This window comes from Nannobrachium achirus, assembly GCF_963921795.1.
Source record: "Nannobrachium achirus genome assembly, chromosome: 11".
Taxonomy (NCBI): domain Eukaryota; kingdom Metazoa; phylum Chordata; class Actinopteri; order Myctophiformes; family Myctophidae; genus Nannobrachium; species Nannobrachium achirus.
The window spans coordinates 41,326,410-41,353,437 of NC_137820.1; the positions used below are offsets into that span (position 1 = coordinate 41,326,410).

Below are 27,028 nucleotides of genomic sequence, written 5' to 3' on the forward strand. Positions count from 1 at the left end.
CTGCGCGTGACGCAGAATAGACGCGTGTCACAGAGGATGTTTGAGGGTATAAGCCAGGACTGGGCTTATAACACCAAGGAACCTTGAAAACGTGTTTCATATTCGACAAAAGAGAGCAAAACGGTTCCACTGGTGGAGGATGGGTAGGAACTTCGAAAAATCACAGGAATATCTTCTTTTCTTTTTCTGAATCTGCTACGTTGCAAGGTGCGAAACGCTATAGCTGGTCCATGCGAATAGTTCTGTAAGCCACAGTGTGCAGACCATTTTAAAATGTTCCTGATATTTACTCTATACCCTGCAAAAAATCCTGTCTGTTTACCAGGATTAGTCACCATTACAAAAGTTTTCAAATTATCCAAATTGAATGGCCGAAATGTATAGGGCCGAAATAATCAAAATCTACAAAGTAACTAACTGTAGTGGTATAGTATAGTGTAGTGGTGTCGAATAATATTTGACATGTAAAAGAGTAGAAGTAAAAGTACTGTAAATTGCAAATTATTGCTCAGAATTGGACTCAACAGTACTTGAATACTTATTTTACACCACTGGAAGTCAGCAGACATAGCAAAACACATAAGCAAAAGTGCAGCTTTAGGGGCAGTTTGAAAATGCAGTCTGAAAGTGCTGGAATTCACCCAGGCTGCTCTCTGTTTGTTCATCAAATTCGGGGCAGTCAGGATTGTGTCGCTGTTCAAAAATTCAGAGCATTGCACTCTGGAAAGCACTGGATAATGGTTGGGTTGAAGTCATTGCAAAATGCGATGGTTACAGCTTGTTTTGTTCTCTATGGAAGACAGCATTCAACCCGGATAGTATGTGTAACAAAACAGGTCATAATCATGTTTATGCGGGTTCAGAGGGGGATTATGAGACAATGGCCCCCTGGAACAGCCTTGTAAAAGGTACACTGACTTGCAGTCACAATATAAATGTTCTCAGCTGCAAGAGGATCTATACAGTGCACATGCATATACCGTATACTGTAGGCTGCACTGAACACCAACATATAACACACCTGCATCTCAACTGGATTTAAAAAATAATGTTTATTATCCCCGAAGGGATATTTCGTTTGTCTGTTCAAAAACAACAAGTCTGATGATCTTGGAAGCAATAATGACATTGATGCTGTTTCTCTCTTGCCTTTTGCCTGTCCCTCTAACGTAGGGGTGTAACGATATAGTAACTGAATCAAAAAATCGATTTTAATTTGAAATGATCTACTATATCGTTTGCAAAAGCAACATATCGTACCAGTTTGGCTTTGTATCGTATCATATCGTTTTAAAATGCAGATAATCGGTATCGAATTGTTTTGCAATGCAAATAATCAATTGTATGGAAATTAAGTATGTGTGCCTTGTATTTAGCTATTTTAAGAGGGAAAATGAAAAAGAGGTGTCTAATTACCTTTCTATTCCATATACAGTAGCTACTCTTGGTCTATCAATAAATGTGTGTAATCTAATCTCTGTGTTCATGTCAAGGTGCAGGTTTGTCCATATACTGTATGTTGCAATGTAATGTCCATGTATTTGCTAGAGAATTACATAGTTTACTTATTTATATCCATAATAAGACATTTTTGACAAGTTTCACACAGATTTAATTTATTTGATAAATAGTTACTATATCGATTTTAAATCATTGAATCAAATCGTACCGCCATGAATTAATCAATATTGTCCTTGTAATGTATCGTCAACCATGTATCGTGATGAGTATAGTATCGCTATTAAAATGTATCGTTACACCCCTACTCTAACGTCATATACCTGTAGATCAGTGGTTCTCCAAAAATTTCCTGTCAAGGACCCCCAAATTCATGTGTATCTATTTGGCCGCGGACCCCCATCGGAAAATGTTTTGTGCCAAGGAAAATTAGTTTCCAGCCAATTTTGAGCAGATGTACAAGCTTTTACATCTGCTATCTTTTGAATAGCCAACATATAAATAGGACAAAGTGGTTACAATTATTGTGAAGCCATAACTAATCTGGCTGGGGACCCTGGACACGCTGTCAGGCATCAGAGCCTACTGTATGTGGTATGCGCCTGGACAGCTAGACCTGCCATCACCAGAAAGTGAATGTTTAGGCTGTTCCTTCAGTTCTCAGAAGGTCTTTTGGGGCTCTGCTATATAATGGACATGAATCATTTAAGTCCTTTGACAAGAAATGATAAGTTCACTTCACCCTGAGCTCTTGGGTAATCCAGTCCTGCGTGGGATGAATTCATGTTCATTTGATTGAATTTTTAAAAGATAAAAATGGCAACATATCTACTCTGACCATTGGTAAATTAACTGATATCACATCTGTGATGGCGAAACCGGAGAGCTTAGAGACGGGAGCATGTTTTCTCAGAGTGTATTTTTGAACGCACCCTTTTTAAGTTCTCTCCGAGTGCAAAGCTCATGCTCCTCCAATCACACAGGGGTGAAAGGTGAACGTGGCTGCTATAGAGCCTTGTGCATTATTCATCATGAGTGGGTTGTCTAGCTCCACGCACGCACGCACGCACACGTGTGCGGCTAAGGATATTGACCTTTGTGTCAACTCCCTTTAGGACAACGATGGAAGGTAACTAAAATGTATGTATTCAAGTACAGTTCTGACGTATGTTTTCTTTACTTGAATATGTCCATTTTAATGGACAAATTCAAGTTTTTAAAAATTATGTTTTATACTTCCACTCCATCCTGGAGGCAAATACGTTTTACTCCTCTACAATGATTTGGAGACTTTAGTTGTTACATTGTAGATGTAGAATAGATTATTATAAAAAAGGGGGAAAACATACATCAACCAATTAAATCTATTAGCTCACAATGCGCCGCAATGTCACACGCTGTGAGATTGTAGATCAGCTATTTTCAAAAAGGTTTAAAAAATAGCTCCATTGGGAACTCCTTATGGTGATGGCTGAGTCATAGTGACATGAGTGTGGCGACGTTAAGCCAAATTTAAAATATATGTTGATGCTGGAACTTTTGTACTTTTACTCAAATCAAATTTTGAATACACACCTCTTTTACTTGGAGTTTCTCTACACTGTGAAATTGTAAAAAAATATGGGAGTACTTCTTCCACCACCGCACACCGTTGTGTGGCTATAAAGCTATTGACTTTCCTGTCACCTGGCTTTAGGAGTGGATTCCCTTGGGCCCGTTGCTGTCCCCTGTATGCTAATGGTGTTATACAATATACACCACACACAACCTGGTGCAAAATCTATAAACGGCTAGAATTTTCCCCTTCATCAAGTGCATCAAGTATTTCATTATTTTCACGCTCCCCGCCTCTCACTGTTGCAAACTTTCCTTTACTTTCCTGCTGTGGTGGAAAGCAACTAAGTACTTAATTTACTCAAGTACTGTAATTGAGTACAATTTATGGTACTTTTACTTTACTGGAGTATTTAAAATTTTCTGTAATTTTACTTCTACTCCACTACACCTCAGAGGCAAATATTGTACTTTTACTCCACTACAATTATTTGAAAACTTGAATTACTGTTACTTTGTAGATTGTGATTATTATTATTATTACAAAACATTCATTAACCACTTCATTTAATTTCGGGAAAAGAGGTTTGATGTAGGAGGGGGGGGGGGGGGGAGAGCAGACCAAGTAGTGAAAAGTTCAAGTTCACTAAGTATTGACAGATTAAGCGGTTAAATGAATGAAAATACATTAACATGAATCCAACATATTAACAGAAATTATCATTTGTAAAGAAACAAACAAGCAAATAATGAATTGACAACACTGATGATAGGGCTGTAAAACAAGTCTATAAAGCTATCTATGAAATGAAAAGGTTTAATCTGCAACACAATTGCATACAATACGTAGTGCTTCATCTCTCTCTCTCCCTCTCTCTCTCTCTAAGATTCTCAGCTAAGGGGTCCTTAGCCTGGCAAATATTGAAGACCCCTGGCCTAAAACATTCACTTTGTAGATGTTTACAAGAAGGACATCATCACCAAACATTTTAATGCATGTTTATCCCGCGACAGATTATCTATAGGACTTTTAGAGGGGCACGTTCTATGCCCAGGGGCCTGTTGTCTCATAATCCGCCTATGCTGCAACAATATTTATGCAGAGCATAAAACAAACTTAAACTATTATTGGACAATGGATTTATTGCTGGTGATCCTAGTATATATACCATATGATGGAATGGCTGTTCAAAGCCCTTAAATGGAGGGGCTGCAGGGCTGGCATTCATCTTCTCACCCTGCTTTTGAACGTTTTATTAAGAATCATTTCAACAGGCAACAATTGATTGAGGATTGCAAATAGCCTACCGGTACTTATGATGGAATAGCAGTACTGTGCTGTATATGTCTGCAAGATATATATTTCCACATAATAGCTAACAGCGTTTGACGTGGAAATGTGTTTCTGAACACTAACATTCTGAAGAAAGGATCTTCACACTTTCTATGCTCAAAGTACATCCTTGGAAACATCATAGGCTATTATGTTTTGAATATCGTCTCTGTCGGGTGGAAACCTATATGTTACTTCTCAGTATTCATACAAAAATAGCAAATAAGTAGCAGATCCACAAGCTCAAACCCGCAACACATTTCAAGCTTGATATTTTGATATTTTTGTGTGACTGTAGTAGGGCATGAAAAAACACAAAAGGTTAAAATATGGAGATAAGAGGTTTCTGCCCGACAACAACGATATGTATGTGTTTGGGTGCCACCTCCTAGATTGATAATTACTGTTATAGATAATTCCTTTTGCTTCTCTCTCCCTAGCCGTCTGTCTCCTTTGCCAAAAGACAGTAATTTTTTAAACACCTTTTTTGTACATTAATGTTATATTATCATAAATATCATTAATGCCCCTTAACTCATTTAGTGCCAGCGCCCTCTAGGGGCCATAGAATGCCAGGGTATCTCTCATAGGCGAGCGCTTTAGCTTCCAGGACCTCACCTTCCAGGACCTCACGTGCTCACGTTCATGCACGTCATGGAAAGGTCCCAGATGATAATGCTAACAGAATGGCTATTCCCATTTTGTCATCTAAAAGATCATTTTTGGGCGATTTCGCCGTAAATAAACCTCGCGCCGCTTCCCTAAAGACACAATCCAGAGATATAAGCCTTCAAAGATGTGGTCTTTCATTGGATTAGGCGGAGATTGGCGATTTCGTTCGCAAATAACGGCCGGCCGGGAGGTTGCTAGCTTTCGGCTAGTAGCTAGAAAAATCAGGCCAGGCTTCAGAAGGCCTCTTATCATTTTATTCATTTCATTAAAAAAAGCCGGACTACTTCGGGATCGGCACACTCGTGTACTCATCGGAAGCGGCGCCGAACATTGGGTGAACATTGGGGAGCTCAAAAATGTATTTTAAACCATTTTTAATGGAATATATCGTCGGACAGAGTAGAATGGCTAGCTGGCTAGCGGCTAGCGAGCCAGGACCACCCACGACTCTACAAGCAGCTCGGGGTAAGTGAATTAATAAAAAAGAAATTGTATTGGATTGAAATAAAGCCGAACTAGTTCGGGATCGGCACAGAATGAGTTTTAACTAGACTGCACTCTGTCGAGGTGCAAACTTGTGTCTTGTGCACTCTTAGCCAAAGTATGGTCACTTTCCGAAGAAAACGACAAGTAGCACAAGTAGGGTGATGATACCTGTCTGTGGGTATGTGGGTGTATCTTGCTGGTGTCGTAATAAAGAACGCTGCTCCCTCATTGGCTAAAGGCTGGGCCTCATTGGCTGTGGCCACATACATACTCACCCACCCACATATACCCACAGACAGCTATCATCACCCTACTTGCGCGCTCTGCTGGCGCAAGTCATTATTTGGGGAGGGGCACTTGCAATACCTTTGTGGCCCTCCAAAGGTCTCAACGTGGGCCCCTGTCCACAGGTTGAGAAAGTAAGCATTGCCAAGCCATGAGGCCCATAGGGCAGGAGCCTATCTCTTGTTTCTGTAGTGTGAGGCTATATTATATTGACATAAAGAATTTCCCTCTCAGCAATATTTGTCTGGCCATGCCAGGCTAGTGTCAGGCAGCTTGATGTACAAGCACACCCCCTGGACATGATGCTAGTATGTCACAGAGTGACAAGTAGGGTGACACTGGGTCCCATTGTCAGAATCTTTTGTATGACCTGGCAGGGGATCGAACCCGACCTCCCAGTCTCAGGGGGCGGACACTGTAACCACAAGGCCATTGAGCTGGTTGAGAACCACTGTTCTAAAAGCTATCTAAGAGAAGACACCAGAATGCTTGCAACTGTCCAGAGCATTAGTTTCACTCCCATAATCTTAGAAACAAGATCTTGACAATGCTGTTCAGGCAGTTTCTATGTTTCACTGTGAGTCTGTGAAACCAGCAGATGAAATGAAATAAAAGCTCAGAGAAAGCTCAGCAAAACAAAACCACTTGAACTACGGTTCAACTCGTTTTTGATCCAAATCAGAGCAGACAAATGGATAAACAAACAGCACTGTGATGACCACTTATTTCTCTTTTTGGGTCTTTAAAATGATATAAACTTCTGGATGTGAACTTATAAAACACACTTTTTACTTTTCACGCTGTCGGTGGAAACCTCATTGTTTTCAGGAAATGGAAAATAGAACCTTTATGTTCCAATGGAGCCAAAATGTGAAGGGCCCTGTTAAAATGCTGTACTGTATATACTTTTTAGCTGGGTGAAAGCCACCCAGCTCTAGGGATCGGTCCTTAATTATTCATAAGTGACGTCATCAGTAATCGCTCGTAAATGCACACACCACTTCACGTGTTCTTTTCTATTGGATGGTGCACTCACGCTGCAAAGGACTTGAAAAAAAGCCCTTTCGCTCTTTTAGTAGTTGCTCTTTGGCCCCACCTCGCAATGGTTTATTCAAATGCAGGCGCCGAAGGGAGAGAGAGAGAGAGAGAGAGAGGGAGAGGGAGAGAGAGAGAGAGAGAGAGAGAGAGAGAGAGAGATTTTTTCATTTAAGTTTTGTGTTACTTTACTCCACGGAAAACAGCTCTTCGCTCGCGCAACTTTCAACCCTGTGTGTGTGTGTGTGTGTGTGTGTGTGTGTGTGTGTGTGTGTGTGTGTGTGTGTGTGTGTGTGTGTGTGTGTGTGTGTGTGTGTGTGTGTGTGTGTGTGTGTGTGTGTGTGTGTGTGTGTGTGTGTGTGTGCATGTGTGCGTGTGCGTGTGTGTGTGTGCGCATGTGCGTGTGTGTGAGAGTGAGTTAATGCCTCGGATACAGAGAGAGAGAGACAGCATACAGTAAGTAGGGTGATTGGGACTGTCCCGTTTTCAAGCTGCATGTCCCGACAAATATCTCTAAAACACTAATATGTCCCGGTTTTCAACATTCACTACAAAATCGTCCCGGTTTTTGCCAGAATTAAAATAATAGTAGCTGTTTTCAGTGGTTGCATAGACATTTATCATCTCACCTAACCATTCAGGAAACATGAACAAATTCATTGTGTGTCTGAATTCAATCCTGAGACTGTCAGTCACTCACTGCCTGTATGCAACCCTGCGTGTGTGTGCACGTGCACAAACATTAGAGAATGGGCACGCACATGTGTGGTAACGTGCGCATTGCTTTTAGGGTCCCGGTTTTAGGCAACTGTGGTTCGCGTTCCGGTTTGAGCGGCTGAAAATATGGTCACCCTACACTAGCGTCTAATATTGAATTAATAACTTTTCAGCACTGTTTCCCAAGCACTGGGTCTCGACCCATGGGTGGGTCGCGATTATAGCATAGTAAATTGATTGATTGAATAATTTATTAGACAGAAATGCAAAACAGTCAAGTACATTGGTGTAGCCTACTTTAATATTCTTTGTTTGACAAGTGCACCCAGCTCAATATTGACTCTGTCAATTCTAGTTTACTAACTTGTAGCTGCTGTCCGTGGTTCTGAAGTATCTATAGCTGCTGTCCATGGTTCTGAAGTATCTGTAGCTGCTGTCCATGGTTCTGAAGTACCCTGGGATACAATGGAACACTGCTTCTTTTTTCCTCAATTTCCTGACAGTTTTGGACATACAAGGTTTCCACCTGACAGTGACAACATAGGCGCAGAAAATACACTTGTGCCTGATAGCCAATAGCCATTATACACACAAGACACGGCCACACACAGACCCGTGCCGCCCCCATAAACACAAATAACTCCCCTGAAAAATGTTATCCTCATTATATCGATATCGAGGTATTTGGTCAAAATAAAAATATCATGTTAGCTTTTGTACAAATCGCCCAGCCCTAGTTATACGGTACATACATATGTATCACATTTGCCATGGCTGAGGGGAGTGATGCAAGGAACATGAGGGAGATAAAGTTGCACAGATCTTTTCAGCTGCTCTGCCATATGTTCCCTAGAGGTTATAAACTGCAGGCAGCTGACCAACCTCCCTATACATAACCCATCTGATATTTGAGATATCAGCATGGTGTGTAGAGAGAGAGAGAGATGTGTAGAGATAATGTATAAAGCATGGGTCTTCAACAGGGGGTCCTCAGAGTTACTACAGGGGGTCCTCCAAATCTTGGAGTGATAGAAAGTTTTTTTATATTAACCACTTGAACCCTATAGTGTCCATGAGAAATTTAGACAAAAATAGCAGATCTACAAGCTCACAACGCCTCGCGCTGCGAGGCGTTGTGAGCTTGTAGATCGGCTATTTTTAGCAAAGAGCTTTGGTGTAGATGGGAAAAAGAGCAGGCTAAGTACAGAGTGAAAGGTCAAGTATTGACAGTTCAAGTGGTTAAATATCTGAAAACACAAATTGACATGAATCCAAAATACACTGATGATTGTGCTGTGAAACAATGAAACTATATGGAATCTTCCGTGCTTCATCTCTCTCTCAACTAAGGGGTCCTTGGCCTGAAAAAGTTGAAGACCCCTGCCCTAGGGGACTCTGTTCAACAAAGTATATAGGGTTCAAGTGAGTGGCTCTCAAAGTGGGCTCCAGGGACCCTTAGCATTCCTTGATGGGGTTTCAAATGGACCCTTACAGGTGTGTAATGTTAGGGAGGAACAAACATTTGTACAATCTCAGATCATTGAAATGAAAGGTTTGAGAACCACCTTTCGATGTCAAACATGGATGAAACTCCTTCAGCAAACTAGGGTTGCTAGGAAGGGTTTGACGGAATTCATGGCTGAGGAGACACTAGTTGATATATTATGCATTGTTATTCAACGCCTGGAGGATAATATATCAAAATAAATATTCCATAAGTCACACCACATCAATACATTTACCAAAGGCTTGTTGTTGTTGATTCGTGCCAAGTGTTGTGTGTGTGGCCACTGCCAGCTATACTGTAGCTGCTGTGCCAATATTCAAACACAGTTCTATTCAGGCATTTTACTTTAAATTGTACAGGCGGACCTGTACGATTATATGGGAAGCACTGGATGTCTGTGTGTCTGTCTCTCTATTTAGGTCAGTAGGTTCTCAAACGTTTCATGTCAAAGACCGCCAAATTAATGTATTTGGCCAGGACCCCATCTGATTATTATTATTTTATTTTTATTTTGTGTGTTGTGTTTCAAAACGTGTCGCATCGTGTTGTAGATTGGCCATTTTAAAGTGGTTGCGATGATTGCGATGCTATACTAACTCATTTTGCTGGGGGACCCCCTGGAACCCCCTCATGGGCCCCTTGGGGTCCCCGGGCCCCCACTTTGAGAACCACTGATCCAGGCAGCTTTTTACAGTATGTGCGACGCACGCAATGCATCAAGTGTCAGCTTGGGAACCTGTTATGTCGTGTCAGCGAGAGACAGAGGCTCTCAAAGCCCCCGCACAGCACTGTCAACACCACTGATTAGCATCATCTCCCATTGATCACATCAGGCTTTGTAATGGCTGGGAAAGATGCCACCGCTCTGTCAGTGGGTGAGCAGATGGCTGTCACATCCGGTCCAGTCATTAACTGAGCAGCAGCGATGCATGAGGGGATCAGGCCATGGTCGCTGCATGGGTGACTGGGAGAGGGAGAGAGAGAGATGGTTGTCTGGTGAACCATCACAAATCGTTGATGTTTTAAAGCAGTGGTTCTTAAACTTAGGGGTCCTCGACTTCATGTCGAGGACCCCTAAATTAATGTGTATTTGGCCGCGGACCTCCATCTGAAAAGATTTTGTGCCATACAAGATTTGTGGTTAACATTTTCAAAGAATGTCAAGATGTTTTGTCTAGGGCCCTGCCCCAGTCTGAGAACCCAGACCACATTAACACGGAGAGTGTACAAATGGAACCAAATGGTCCATCTGGTTCCATTTGTACACTCTCAAGAGTCACAACCACATAAGGATCCATTTGGTTCCTAACTATCCATCATTTAGCTGGGGACCCCCTGGAACCCCCTCAAGGACCCCTGGGGCTCCCCGGCCCCACTTTGAGAACAATTCCATCCCTACTCTGGGCATAACAGGTCAATTACGTTCAGTGGAAATGGCGGATGAACAACCTTGCGTCGCATTGCGGCGTGCTGTGAGCTTTTAAATGGGCGAAGAGATTCTGTGTAGATACGAAAAAGGAGGGGACCTAGTGTAGAACGCTCGGGGATCCTCCGGTTAGCAGGGCTTCGTGTCCGTCTTTCAACCCTGACATTTTCTGAGCGGTTGTGACAGCAGCAAGTTTGAGGCCAAATAGAATGATTTAAACCAGGGATCAGCAACCTTTTTGAAATGAAGTGCCATGTTTTTATTTTCTAGACAGTCAGTGTGCCATGTCAACATTTATTTTAATGACACCCCATCAAAATTCAGACATATTTTGATTGTCAGGACCTTCGTCATTAGACTCAGAGCAATAACCCACCTATCTCCCCGACTCCCGCCCTAGTCAACGTTCAGAATTTTAATGTAGAATTGTGTGCAGCATGTAATTTGCTGCAAATTGGGTGACTTAATGAAATTGACCGCGTTTAAAACAATATTTGATTTTAAAATATAAATCTTCTCTCTCACATTTCTGCCAATGTGCCAGTGATCACCCTCCCCTGTGCCAATGTTGGCACCCGTGCCTAAGGTTGCCTACCCCTGATTTAAACCATTCTTTTCTGAACATCCCGATTCCAGACTATTAGAGCTCTCCTGTTTAACCAGAATTCCACTTCAACAAAACAACAACAGCAAATATCTGATTGATCTCAGCCATACTGCAAACATCCACAGGACCTATATATCAGCACAGTGAGTTTTTTCAGCATTGCCCTAATTGTGTGACAAGCACATGATAGCTGTCATAACATTCAAGGTATGCATTGTGATTAAATGCCAGGATGCCACAGTGCTGTCACTGACTGCTGTCATCCTACACAGTGTGCTGTAACGCTTCCTATCCATACAATAGTTGCAACTCTATCACTGCATTGCATATGCCCTGTTGCCCGAATGCACTAGCTGTGTTTATTTTTGTTTATTTAACACCAGTAAGACTCCCTAATCGGGAGATAAGCGACCGTCAGGTCGCAGCGTGATTTTAGGGCAAAATGTGTAGGAGCAGTGTCCAAAAATGTGGTTGAAAAAAATCGGGCTGATGGTGGCGCTATATGGGACAGATCCATGTTGATGAGATGAGTGTAGACATAGTGTGTACCGATTTGTGTGATTTTAGGGCAAAATCTGTAGGAGCAGTGTCCAAAAATGTGTTTGAAAAAAACGGCCTGAAGGTGGCGCTATATGGGACAGATCCATGTTGATGAGATGAGTGTAGACATACTGTGTAGCGATTTGCGTGATTTTAGGGCAAAAATTGTAGGAGCAGTGTCCAAAAATGTGTTTTAAAAAATCGGCCTGAAGGTGGCGCTATATGGGACAGATCCATGTTGATGACATGAGTGTAAACATACTGTGTACCGATTTGAGTGATTTTAGGGCAAAAATTGTAGGAGCAGTGTCCAAAAATGTGTTTTGCAAGAATCCGCCACATGGTGGCGCTAGAAGAGGGCCATGTGAGAAATGAGGGGTGCAGTCTCTGCGCCGCCGAGGCGGACGAATAGGTACCGGCCCCGGCTCTCCCGGTCGCTCCTAGCCCGAGTTCCGGCATTTTATGTGCGCTGCAGTGGCAGGGGGTCCTCCACTGGGGGCGCCACCACTTTTGCATCCGTTCTGGAGCACCAGGAGTCGGTGGTCCCCGGGAATTCCCCGTGAGCAGCCCCGTTGGGGTGGTCATTTGGTCATTTTTGCACATTTGGTCATTTTTTACATCTGGGGGTCCCTGGAGCTCCGGGGGTCCTTGGAGGTTGTAGTTTGACAGGCAAGGAGTGTGTGTGCAAAATCTGGCATGGATCGGGGCAACGGTTGCGGAGATATGAGCAGGGCAAAAGTGTGACATGTGACGTGTGACAGACAGACTGACTGACGGACGGACTGACTGACTGACTGACGGACTCACAGTTTGTGGAGGTTTTGATAGTAACTGCGACCTGACGGTCGCAATTAAGTCACATACACTGTAGTGATAGAATGCTGAACGTTTGCAGAGTTAGAAATATAGGTTTCAGAGTATTGGACATTTTGCATTGAATCTTGAAGCTTAGCCAGGTGTTCTGCTTCTAGTTTACATCTTTGTGTGTCCCTTATTTGCAAACCAATCCTACCTGGACAAACGCCCGTACTTTCATTGTACGCGGTGGGTAGGGCCACACGATCATCACTAAAATGATAATTCAACTCACAAATTCAATAAGAAAATCACCAGCCAATCTTCGTTCCTACTGTACTTTCACCGCTATGTTTCATGCAATATGGGGTCATGACCGAAAGAAAGAGACTGTGCATACAAGCGGCTGAAATGGGTTTTCTCACAAGGGGTGGCTGACTGGCATCTCCCTCAGGGATAGGGTTAGAAGTTCAGTCGTCCACGGGAGACTCGGAAGCAGAGGAGGAGGAGCCAGCTGACGTGGTTCAAAGCATCCAGTGGAGATGTGGTGGCCTCCTCCTCAGGGAGGTGTTCCAGCTGGGGGGAGGCCTCAGGGCAGACTTATGAGGACCACGTGGGCAGTGGTGCAGAAAGTACTCAAATTGCTTCAATACTGCAATGCAGAAATACTCTGTTACAAGTAAAAGTCCGGTATTAAAAATGTACTTGAGTAAAAGTTCAAAAGTATAATTGGCATAGAAATATACTTAAAGTACCAAAGTAAAAAGTACTAATTATGAAGAATATCTAAATTGTGTGAACTGTAGATCTACAAGCTCACAATGTTTCGCATCGCGACGCATTGTGAGCTTGCAGATTGGATATTTTCAAATGTCCGAAATGTATATAGAGTTGAAGTGGACCATATGTGTTTTGTAATAGAAATGAGGGGTGGAGGTTGTGGTTTGGCAGCCAAGTAGTGTGTGTTTGTAGTTTGGCATGGATAGCATAGGGGCAACGGTGGCGGAGATATGAGTAGGGGAAAGTGTGACATGACTGACTGACAGACTGACCCGCAGTCAGCTTTTCGTTTCAAAGTTGCTCAGTGGCGTTTGAAGCACCCGGAAGACTACCAGAAGTAGCTGAATTGGCCTATAAATATAGGCCAATTTTGCCACCCGCAAAGCACCGAGCAGGCACACTAGATTACGCAGTAGCATTATCATTAGCTTTAGCATACTCATGCGCAGTAGCGTTTAACTGCACTCCCAGGTTTGAAAACCAGACTAAGGCTGCTTCAACGTTCTACCGTGGTTCTGGGGGCTTGGCTGGAACCTACACAACCTGACTTTTGAAAAGAGGTTGAGCTTGTTCACACTAGAACTTTTTGGTTTGTCCATGGCAGTGAAAGGATTTCCCTAAGAAATGTTCTGTCCAATAGATGGCAGCGCATCATTTTGTTTGCAGAATTTGGTTCGCTTAACACAGGACTGTGTGAACACAATTCAATTCAAAGGAGCTTTTTTGGCATATATATATATATATATATATATATATATATATATATATATATATATATATATATATATATATATATTATTATTTTTTTAAAGAAGAAAAAAAACAGTTTAAGAAAATGGGGAATTGTTGAAGGGGGTACAACACAACAAAACACAAACCAGACCTAATGAAAAATGCAATGTAACAATTACGTAGGTCCCTGATTCTGACCGTTTTAGTGAACTTTAGATGTGAACGTCACCTAAAAAGAGAGACATTTATGTGGTTCGACGATAAGTGGTTCTCCATAACGTGTTCTGGGGGTAGGAGTAAAATCTAGGAACATATGTTTTTTCAACAGGATATAGGCCTTCCCTGTATTTCCAAAAAACAAATAATAAACTAGCCAAGCTGCTTTAAAAACCAATTAAAACTAAATCGAAATTGAAAACAAACTAAAGAAATTCTAAATGAAATTAAGATGCAACCCAAAACAAATGCAAAATATTGCCTTGATATTACCTTGATTAAAAAAAAAAGGCCCTGGCCTCCAAATGGCCCCCCAACTGACACGCAATAACGGAATTATTCAGCCGCAAAATCATCCAATTCAGTCTTTGTGTTTCGGCTCCTGCTCTACGCTGTTTGGCAGGCGAAGTCTATAGTGGAGGATTCACAATGTGGTGAGTGACTCACACACACACACTCTCACACTAATGAGAAGTCAGAATGTGCACAGTGCCAACATGGACTGGTGGATGTGAGCGGGAAGCGAACCAACGCACCAGTTCCATTGACAGCACTTAACCAAGAAATGTTAATGTTGGACGGCGAGGGGTAGCGCCCAAGATTCAGGTACTTCTGTGTTTCCCACTGGTTTGTGAGATTTGCTCTAGATCAGGGGTATTCAAAGTTTTTCAGGTCAAGGACCCCCTAGCTGAAAAAGAGAAGATGCAGGGACCCCCCACTAAATATTGCATGAAATAGTTTCATAGATTCAGTGTTATGTAAATATCACTGTAGAGCCCCGAGGGACTCCTCTCAACCAAATATAGGGTTTAAGTTGTTAAACGTGGACTGAGAGCACAGCTAGAAGCAGCTCGGTTCATTCCTATTCCTCAGTGTCTGCCCTGCATACCCACGCAGCCTTTAGCCCACAGAGAGTAAAAACAGAGCCGACATGATATGGGTAGCGGGTAATCATTTCCATACCTGTTGACTTTATCCGAGGCGTTTGTGAATCACGCGCAGCAGAGCAAATCTAATCCCCTCGCAAGAGTGGCTAAATAAATTGATAGGAGCAAAAAGCACATAAACTAGTTTGAAATTGTTTGCCTAAAACACATGGGAGAGCAATGCTCAGTAGCATGGCGGCGGTGCCCACCATAACCTAAAGAGAAGGTGTTTAAGGTAAAACATCAACATAAAAACAACTAGTTGCACAAAAATGTATACAGAAAACGTGACCAGAAAACATATTTCACCTCCAAACGTTTTACCCCTGTAATAGTTTACTTGAAGTCGACTTGAGAGCACTTAAACACTTAATCCCTATAAGTCACATTCAAATGACGGCCCACCGGCCAAATTCGGCCCCAGCAGTGCTTTCTTATGGCCCCTGGAGAACATTCCATATTTCAATGTAAAAATGTATTAATTTAACAAATTACTATTGGATGGTTGGTTGTACAGGATGACCATTTTGAATGTTTTTCATAACCAACCGATAAGAATAAAATGTAGACTGCTACTTAGAATGGAGGAATGTTAACTCAGGGTACCCACATTAAAGACCCAAATGCGGGTAAACGCGTAATATTTGGTGAGAAAGTCACCTATGAGAAAATACAGCTCACTTCATATGTACTTAAGTACAAAGTATCTGGTGTTAAATTGTATTCAATTTCAGTATCAAAAGTAAAAATACTAAAGTACAAAAAGTTAACTTTTCATAATACAAACAAAACAGCCAGAAATGTTACCTGCTTCTACTACTTATCTACTTTTCCCTATACCTTCAGAATAATGTAGCTTTCAAGTAGTTCAGCAATTTCCTTTTGCCATAAAAAGCCATGAAGAAACGTAAGCACACTGGATCATGCTCCAAACGTTTACAATTTATTTTGGTTCCTTTACACCATGGATGTGACATTTCGAGCCTCACAGCCCTTCATCAGATAGTCGTTACATTTCTGTGGCACATCGACATACAAGAGCTCAAGAGATGAGTTCTGGGTGCAGTCCATTTGAAACAATTTCTGGGTTCTTTACACCAAAGAAATAACTGGATTGTGTCCATCGTCCGTCTTTCACATCATAAGAGCTTGTGCTCTTATCAGCCGGGTGCTCAAGCCAAAAGCAAAAACCTTTAATTCCTATGAAAATGTAAACAATTCACCTCGCCAGCCTGCCTGAAATACTCCTCCCGCAAAGACGCTTCCATGCCAATGATCCATGCAGAACATAGTGAAATATCTACTTCCTCTTTTCTTTAACATCAAAATCTAAGCCTATGCTCTATAAAGGACTGGCACAGAAAACATCAAAATGCATGAATGCAGTATGATAAGTTACCATATTACAGTACCACACACATATAGCACACAACAAACGGTCAAACGGTCATTTTACAATTGTGGCCTCGCTGCCTAATCTAGTTGAATACCCCTGCTATATAACATATAGGCTTTAGTGTGTAAGTGGTCTCAACGTGTTGTTTTGAGCTTGTATATTTGCTATTTCCGCAGAATATTTGTCTATATGTCATGCCCAGATCAGGGATGCTAGGGTGGCGGCAACCTGTACAAAAGGATTTTTGAACGATGACAAATCACTCTGAATGGGACCTCTCCCGTTTAAGTCATTTCATAGCTAAGTGTCACCATCTAGAAGTTTGCCACAGCCCTTGAAAGGCATCTTTAAAAGTAATGATGTTCATATTAGCAGCTGAGTACCCATCCATCTACAGTTCATTACCTAACAGGTGGCTGCGGATAGCACTGGTATTATTAATGCAGTGCTATATACAATGATCATCATATTCTGCTAATGGTCAGAAAAGTTACGTCCCTCTGAACGGCACTTAAAAACCCCAGCTAATGTTGTGTGGCGTGTGTTGCATCCCAATCCTCCCCGGGACCATGAGGCAGAATACCAAAAGGCCATTTCATTATGCAGAGCAGGGCACCGTCAGCAGTCCATCCTAACCACCGAACCCACTTTTCACTGCCTCATACCTGCTTGCAAACACAGCCCTCCTCAGGCTCCCTGTAAAAGCCTGCTTTATACGCTGTCATACGACAGAGTCGTGCAGCGGAAAAATACCAGATTGACAAGCTCACAACCCCGTCATGGATGTGATTGTGACACGTTGTGATCTTGGAGATTGGATATTGTAGGTGTGCGATGCCATCATACACTACAATGGAGCATAAATTAGGGCGTTATACTGCACCCCTTCCATCCATACTTAAATGTCAAGCACTAGCCTCTCTCTCTCCCTCTCTCTACCATCTCTCTCTCTCCTATCTCTATATGAGATGTGACTGCCAGTGTCCACAGAGCAGAGTGCTCGGTGGGTAGTACTCTAAATGTCAGTGAGCTTTATGCCCCAGATTCGCTGACCTAAAAGCCAGGGTGATTTTGGGGTTCTTGGCTTCTTGCCTCTTGAATCCCCGGCTGCTATTATAGATCTGAAGAGACTGCGGTGCTGTGTTTAAACTAGGCCTTGCCACCAGTCACCAAGTTGTGCCCCGAGTGAGTGACTCCGAAGTTGTGCCCCGAGTGAGTGACTCCGAATCCGATGGCATATTAAAAACCTAGCCTGGCTTTGATCACGGCAGGAGGCAGTTTTTTTCCCGGCCAGAGGTAATGAATTTCAAGAGGTCATAAAATGAGTGTGAGCCACTGGACCAACAGTCAGAGTAACCGTTTGTTTTATGCTTGGTTGCACACCAAATCCCAGACACGGAATTGACCCGGACCATGCTGAACTGATGCCTGTTTACAGCCATTAAACAGTGAATAGACTTGGACCGTGCTGAATTGATGCCCGCATACAGCCAGTAGACAGTGAATTGACAATGCTGCATTGATGCCTGCATACAGCAAGTAGACAGTGAATTGACCATGCTGCATTGATGCCTGCTTACAACCAGTACAGGGATGTGCTGGCCATTGGGAAAAGCGGGACAACTCCCGAACGGCCAGTTCATTCTCGGCCGGTCCAGGCCGGGCCATTAGGAAAAAATGAAACTCTTTGCACAAAAGTAAAAATTAAACTGTTTGCACAAAAGTAGTGAAAACAGCAGATCTACAAGCACAACGCCTCGCACCGCGAGGCGTTGTGCTTGTAGATCGGCTGTTTTCACTAGTTTAAATCATTTTTTAAATGATAAATACAAAACAAACGGTTTTGGACATACAATGTTTCCACCCAACAACACCGAAATATAGGGCTAATTCATGAAATTGGCCCACTGGCTTGTCACTTGTCATGATCTGAAATGGCAAAATCTTTGAGTAGCAGCAGTGCTATATATAGAGAGAGATCTCTCTATAGCGCGCAATGAGGGCCTCCCCAACTCTTTTTCCCGGGCTGAATCAGGGGCCCAGCACGTCCCTGAACCAGTATACAGTGCATTGACCCTGCTGCATTCATGCCAGTATACAGCCAGTATACAGTGAATAGACTTGGACCATGCTGAACTGATGCACCGTCTCATGTAAACGTGATGGCGTGCTGCGAGGGCGTTCTGCTGACCTCGAAGGCTTTTTGATGAGTGAACCATTAGATAACTTCTGTCTCTCCACTGCTAGGGAGGCTGCTATGGAGTTACAGTACTAATTCCTTAAGTACTTAAGCCCTGCATACTTGACCGGTGTCCCCCAGGGATCCATACTTGATCCCCTTGTTTTTCCCTCTATACATCAAATCTCTTTGATGAAAAATAGATGAGCTATTTCTGGCAAATGTCCAGCGACTGTTTGCCTATTATGGCATAATCCCAGAATAGGGACACCGTGGGACGCTACAATTTTTCTGTGCCAGTGACTGTAGCTTGTGTGGCAGAATTATGGCAAGGGAAGGTTACTACTAGTAGTAGTATTTATTTTGATACAGTATTCTTACTGTAGGTTTGGGAAATATCAAGATAACACTATTATAGGGCTGTAGCTTTTCATTGAACTATCATTTGAAACATGGTGACATGACATGACATTTCCCAAATGCAAAGATGTATTCAGTGTGTGTTTGCTGGTTTGTGTGTTCTACTCAAAAGCAGTGGTGGAAAGTAACCAAGTACATGTACTCAAGTACTGTACTTAAGTAGGCTACAGTTTTGAGGTAGGCCTACTTTTGTTTTCCAATACTTCTGCTCCGCTGTCTCTGAGGCAAATATTTTATACTTTGTACTCCACTGCTATTATTTGAAAACTTTAGTTAGCTGCTTTGTAGATTTTGATTATTATTACAAAACAAACATTCATCACTTCAGCCCTATTATTATATACTGTGCTACAGTATGTGACTCGTTGGGAGGTTGTAGATCTCCTATTTTTAAAAGATTTCTATGCATTTTATACATTTGTGAAATGGGACATTCTGTGTAATGAGTATATTTTGATTCCGATATGTATTTATTTAAATTTTGTAAAGTAAATCATAAATACTGTTCTTTTACTTCTACATTGTGGTAACATAGTAGGCTATTATTTCTATACTGGTATCGATACCTTTACTGTGTGCTGCACTCGAATGCCGCTGCTGACTGAACTTGATTTGAACTCGATTCATGTAAAACCACGTGATTGGACGAGGCACCCCTGAGCAACCTCATTTGCATGCAGGCACGTGATTGGACATATAATTGACCTATAGTGTTCCGACCGTGAGTGAGTGAGTGAGTGAGTGAGTGATCACAACTGATAACAGCAATGCCGTGGGAATCATTATCATAATAATACTCATTGCAATCACAGGCCTCAGTAATACATTGTCTGGTTAACATACTGTAACAAGTTCCTTTCATGAAATGATTTTTGTAACAGCTGAGACAGCATTTTCCAACACCCTTCTCTCTCCCTCCCTCCTAGTCTCAGCCGTATCAGTTGTTCTGGAGCTTTCCAGTGAACTAATAGTCTTTCCACTATTCATTTACCACAAGTTAGACTTGTAATGTTGAGTGTAGCTCAGCAGAAAATCTGACAAAATCTGTATGTTATTATAGCTGCCTTTTCATCTGTTCTTCCCCCAACGCAATCGCACTCCCAAGACGGGCTTAAATTGGGACATATTTGACCCTGTCACATGTTGCCTGGGAGGGATGTGAGGTACAATTATGTCCCGATATATCTCGAATGAGTCACGCAGACACCCTTTATTTCTTCTGCACATCAGGGGCGTCATCAGATAATCTCCAGGGGACCCCCGCAGTGTCTCATGTTGATGTTCGGTCACATTAGGCCCAAAAGGTTACGATAGGCCGTTTTGGGAGTGAGAGTGGGTTGTTTTTGCCCAATTTAGTCGTTATACTAAGGTCGGTGGCACGGTGGGTCTGTCAACAAACAGGGATCAGACCATAGTTGCGACCGTCAGGTAACAGTTACTTTGAGAACAATTACAGACAGGCACTTCAGCCCTATATACATTTCGTCCATTTGAACATAGACGGATCTACAAGCTCACAATACGTCCATCGCGATGCATTGTAAGCTTGTAGGTCTGCTGTTTTCAAAAGATTTTTCGACATTTGACAACTTTTGAAACGGGACATACATTAAGTACATTTTAATGCCAATACTTTTGTACTTTTACTCAAGAAATGTTTTTATTCCACACTTTTACTTGTAACAGATTATATCTACATTGAAGTATTGATATTTCTACTTAAGTAAAACATTAAGCCCCTAGCCCACTTACAAGCAGAGTGCTTAGAATTGTGGACCAGAAGAATACAGCAGCCAGTTGTATATGTCGACACAACACATGGTGAACAAGGCAGCAAAACAACATGGCATTTGGACTTCATTCTTTGCCCTGAGTTCACCTCCACAAAACTTTGTATAGGTCCTTGAAATGCACTTATACTGTACCACTGGGTTCGTAATAACAGGTTTTGAGCCGCTGAATAAATCACGGCGGAGGTTTGTTTTTTCTCAGAAGCTGCACAAATGGCTTTATGCTCCGCTGTCGACAACAATACATTTTCATAATGATTTCTTCTCGCCGCCGCGCCTCAATCACCTTCCACCGTACGTCGCTGTGTGTGTGTGTGGACTCCCTGGGAGAAACTCACCGTCTGTTTTTTTCTCCTCCGCCAACACACCCCAGTGATGACTGATTTACACTTAGTGTGTCTCGCAACCGGAAATAGCTGATCTACAAGCTCACAAGGCATCGCAGCGTGACTTGTTGTGTTAAGGCTTTATCACAGTCCGAGGTGAAGGGTGATCACCTTAACTTTTAGGTGATAAGTTATCACCTAAAAATGAGGTAACAAGTGGAGGCCATCATAGTCACGGTGAAGTCCTATCACCGTGACTATGATGCCTCTGTGCCTCTGAAACCACGGGGCACACTGATTGGTCCAGATCGACCAATCAGTGAACGGGGTGATGGGGAGATGTCTGAAGGTAAAACAGAGGAGAGATGTCGGGGGTTCGCGGTGATAGCCCTTCACTGTGGCGAGTGGCGTAATGTTGTAGTTTTCTGACTTTAAAAGACTACACCGTGGTGATGGCTTATCACCCTAGACTTACTATGATAGGGCCTTCAGGGTTCCTTGAGGGGGGTTCCAAATGGACCCTTTACAAGTCTGTAACTCTGAGAGGGACACCTACCGGTCCATTTGGCTCTGTTTGTAACCTCTCAAAGTTATAAGCGGTCCTTGAAATAAATAAAACATCTGAAGATCTCAATAAAGTTCCCCTTCCCTGTCAGTTTTACCGATCCATGAGAGAGCTATTTAGGAGCGCCCGCCTTTTCTTTCTTAGCCAGTTGCCATGGTTACAGGGGTGGGGTGTCTCCTCCGCCGCGCAGTGGTGTTGCGTGTGTAGAGAGTGTGTGAGCAGGTACATTCTGGGCATTCTGAGTGACAGCTGTGTGCTGGCTGGGGGTTCCACTCTACATCATGTGAGGAAATGACACCTGTGTGTGTGTGTGTGTGTGTGTGTGTGTGTGTGTGTGTGTGTGTGTGTGTGTGTGTGTGTGTGTGTGTGTGTGTGTGTGTGTGTGTGTGTGTGTGTGTGTGTGTGTGTGTGTGTGTGTGTGTGTGTGTGTGTGTGTGTGTGTGTGTGTGTGCGTGCGCGTGCGTGCGTGCGTGCGTGAGAGAGAGAGAGAGAGAGAGAGACACTGTAACCGATCGGCTGATTAGGTTCTTCAGTAGCTTTGCTGTGTTTGGGAGAATTTTTGAAAATGTCAAAATATTGCAGCCCATGAGGCTAAGTGTGACTGACTGTGACTGAGTGTTGCCCACAGTAAGTTGTGTGTGTGATACAATATTTGTTTGGCGAAGGAAGCAACAGTCTGTCTGACGACTCTCATGATCCCGCCAGGATCTGTTGCCGTATTTCTGCCACACAGGCTTCAGTCACTGGCACAGAAGATAGAGTCCCATGGCCGTCCCTATGCTAGGAAAGTCACAATAGGCAAACAGTTGCTGGATAATAGGCAAACATTCACCAGAAATATCTGATATATTTTGCCGGTGAAGCATAGATCCCTGGGGGACACCGGTGAAGTAAGTGCGTAAAGACGGCCCCCACATGAATCATGTTTTTTTGTTTTTAATGTTTTTGTCTTAATGAATTTTATCTGTGTAACTCCTGGTGGTTTTTTACAGCTTTTCTCTAAAGCATATAATGGCTCATGGTCGCCTGAGACGGCGCGCTAGCGTCGTCATCAACAAAAACAAGCGCTCCTTTCCCTTGCAGCCCACCGCGCCCACATCACACCCAACGCTGCGTTGTAATGCCTGATTTTACTTTTGGTTGCACTCTGAAACTAGACGATTTTTAGTTGACGTACGTAATCAACTACACGCGGGATCAATCAATCGATTTCTCCATGTTGTTCCTCCTCCTCAGATGTACATCCAGACGGCCACACTGACCGTGTCGCTCAGCCTGAGCGCCTCTGTGTCCCTGGGGATGCTCTACATGCCCAAGGTCTACATCATCATCTTCCACCCGGAGCAGAACGTCCCCAAGCGCAAGCGCAGCTTCAAGGCCATCGTCACGGCGGCCACCATGACCAGCAAGCTCTCCCAGCTAGCGGCTGAGCGGCCCAACGGCGAGGTCAAGACGGAGCTGTGCGAGGGCGTGGAGGCCAGCGGTAAGAGTCCCCCCCCACACACACACGCACGCATGCACCCCTAGTGGTCATCTGATGCATTTGTGTAGATAGCAGCTACAATGTATATGCCTCAAAAGCTAAAACGGGGTCAGAGGTGGAAGTCCTCTGATGTTTTACTTATAGGAGAATAACAACGTAAAACGGTTAACTCGCGTTCTAAATCTCGTCTCGCCTATTGGATTAAATGAAGAAAATAGCAGATCTACAATGCTCAAATATAATGGTGTTATGAAAAGTAAAACATTTGCCTCTGAGAATATAGTGTAAAGTTTACTTGCGTAAATGTACTTGGTTACTCTCCACCACTGATTAGAGTTGTCATAATACAACAATTAAAACTTTGATATGATGATAATATAAAAAAGGTATGCTACCGCTTTTGACCATGGCATATAGAAAAGGTTTGTTTACCAGACACAAACTAGGATAGTTTTTCTTCTCTTCTTTTCATTAGTAACCTATCCTGCACACAGGACAGGTTACTAATGCTGGTAGGCTACTGAAGAAGTCACAGAAATAACAACAAATAGCAGCACATTAGTAATAATGTTAATAGTCATTACAAAACTGTGAATGCTTGATTGTTACTTCAAATGTAAACAATGTGTTCTCAGATACCAAAATAAAGGATAAATTAAATAAAAACAATAACACCACTGTATACATGAAGGATACATTCTGTATAGTACGATACAGCAAGCATATCAGTATGAAGTCTATGAACAAAAACCTATGCAACTAAAAGACTGTGGATGTTAAGTAATACTTAGACACAGTGACACTTAACTAATGCTAAGACAGAGATCCGTACAGGTGCATTTGCACAAGGTCCAGTTATCTTGCATTCGCTTGGTCACTGCCGATTAAAGCATTATCACTCCGTCACATAACTGTCTAACATGCCCACAAGAACTGTGACGCATCGTTAGCTTTGAGATGATGCCGTTTAAATTGAGCTTAATAACAATAGCTTGTTGTTTTGAGACTGGTGGTGACTGGCCTGGTTGATGAGGTCAAAGTCAAAGTTATTTTGGATACACATCTTGCCTAACAACAGCTGTCACTGTGTGCTATGGCACAGCGTGATTCACTTGACTCGTGTCAGAGACGTTAATGAAAACAGTGCTAGAGCTGACCTGCTAAATGAGCAGGGGGTGTCGCACCAAATTCTGGGCTCTGGGTACAAGGATTCACTCACATTATGTGCTTTAAGTATTGAAAAATAGCAGATATACAAGCTCACTGTGCCACGCTGCGAGCTTGTAGATCTGCTATTTTTTTTTAATTGTGAAAATGTGTGTGTCTTTGAATATTTAAAATCCTCCTAAGGTTTTTTGAAAAAACCTACAGTATGTTTCTATGTCAGTGGTGCTCAAACTTTTTCATGTGAAGGACCCCCAAAATGATATGTATTTGGCCACGACCCATCTCAAAATATTTAGTTCCAGGGACCCCCCAGAAGCAAAGTTTTAGTTACAAATGTTTTCTTTAAAAATACATATAGGCCCTATTAAGATTTGCAACATTTCACGACTTTTCAAAAATAGCAGATCTACAAGCTCACAGCGCGGCACCAAGCTTGTATATCTGCTATTTTCACTAGCAGGCCCCTCCACCTTGGCCCTGGTAATTCAGTAATTCAGGCCCCCCCCCCCCCCCCCTTGTGACGCCCCTGTAAATGAGTCATGAGCTGTAAACATTAGCGTAGCTTTGTCCCTGAAAGTCATCACATAAACTCCTGACAACAACCGTGCACTCATTAAAGGTATTGTAAAGTATAGATTTTTTGGTTACAACAAAAAAGTTCTTTGTAAATAGTCAACTCATATGGGAATTAAATAGTCAATAGACTCATATGAGTTATCTCTCCTGATTGGAGGGTATCCTCAATCTGAAAATGTATTTGTTTACTAATAGAGTTGTAGAGATGTGAATGAGACCCTGTTACTGAACAAACACTCTATCAATGATTACTATCACAATATAGAGCTATCTAGCATTTACTTTGACAAAAACAAAATCACTTGCTGCACATTTCAATAATTAACAGAACCTTACCTCTCTGAAGTCTTTGAAGTGTTCTGTTGTGAGAATGAGAGTGTTCCTTGCCGCTTGTGTCGTCACCATCGTGCATCCTTCTCACAGGCAAACTATTGCCAAACCACAACACTCCTCCTGTTAACTTTTCCTACTACAATTAAATTAGGTCTGGTCTCGCCTGTGACTAATCGCATAAATACTTTAACCTGAGCATACTTTGAGGCACTGCATTGTTCTCTCTGCACTTCTACTTGTGTGAATATTTAGTTTTAACTTGTCTCTGGCTGGTTGTGTTTCTGTGTGCTTATATCTATACTCACTCATGTGCAGCTGCAGAAGTACTCCTTGACTCTGCCTCCACCAGTGATAATAATAGTCACGTGGTCCAGCCACAGGTCTGGAATCAGTTGCTTTTTTCTTCCTGCGTTGTTTCATCTGTGCAGCCTTGGGTTAGAAAAAACAGATTTTAGGAAAGTTGTTATTCGATTTTTTAAGCTTCGATACTGTATAACCCAGATCATAATTGTTGTTTTAAACATTCAATCGGAAAGGTATCGAAGTATCCCTACTTTGACAACCCAACAAGGCACACAGATGTATAGGCTACTGTATATAAATGTTTTCCAAGCTTTTCAGTAAATGATAAATACAGTACATAAGCAAGTCTCTAGCTGATGATGCATCTTCTTAACCACTTGAACCCAGGTGAACCCAGGTTCTTAAACAGTAGGTGAATATTTGGCACACAAAAAAAGGCCGACATTTGGCAAAGCTCACAACGTGACGTATTGTTGAGAGAGATTTGGTGGGAAAAAAAGTTTGACTGCCGGTCAACAAAGTATACTGTTGGGTTTGAGTGTTTAAGTCATGAAAACAAACAAAATGGCAAATCAGCACATTTGGATGTGGCAATAAACTATATAATATTAAACATACCATATATGTCGTTGTTGTCGGGTGGAAACCTTGTATGTCCAAAACTGTTCCTTTTGTATTATGGTTTTAAAAACGATTTAAAATTGTGAAAATAGACGATCTGCAAGCACACAATGCCTCGCATCATTGTGTGCCTGCAGATCGGCTATTTTCACTACTTTTGTGCGACACTCTTGCATGATGAAGTAGGGCCTTCATCATTCGTACATAACAAACATAACAATTTGAGACTTGGAGATAACAGGTTTTCTGCCCGACAACAGCGATGTACTGTAATGGACATAATGGACAAATCCACAGAGCGCTGCCTGTAGTGTTGCGGGGTGCCAAGCCGCGCCACTTGACACCGTAGTTATGATTGCCGCTCTGTGGATTGGGCTATATGTGACCCACTATAACACCCCATAGGACTGATATGGCTGTGAACGTCTCTCCTGTGATAGGCGGTGGAGACCTGGATTTGACGTAGGCGATGTTTCCATTTGTTAAGGAGTCACCTGGGAATGGATCTGATGGGGGCAAAATTGTTGACTACTCAAAATGTACACTTCAAGGCTCTCTCTCTCTCTCGTGTCTGTCAGCAGAAGTATGGGAGTTTGTTACAGGCAAAGGGGAAGCTTGTTTACTCCTCAGAATAGTTGCTGACTGAGCCCCATTCCTCTTTATCTAACTACATTGTAAATTGGCTTAATTCCAACATCTTGTGAAAGGGTCTGCTGTGTTAGCTTTCATCTCGGTGGTCACACAGCACTGATCACAGGAGTAAAAGTGTTGGGGTGCTGTTTTGTAGTCGTAAAACGTGG

The 27,028-nt window shown here is 42.5% G+C and overlaps 1 protein-coding gene across 1 annotated transcript in view; it reads left to right on the forward strand.

Moving 5' to 3' along the window:
• The window catches only part of grm8b (glutamate receptor, metabotropic 8b), a gene marked incomplete at both ends in the record, with an annotated part of 294,591 nt that extends 270,856 nt beyond the window's left edge, over positions 1–23,735 (forward strand). The window contains 2 exons of the mRNA XM_080737073.1: positions 22,982–23,228; positions 23,704–23,735. Of these exons, the coding sequence (XP_080593199.1) occupies positions 22,982–23,228; positions 23,704–23,735 (279 nt within the window). The remainder of the gene's footprint in view (positions 1–22,981; positions 23,229–23,703) is intronic.
• Between the last annotated feature and the right edge of the window lie 3,293 nt (positions 23,736–27,028).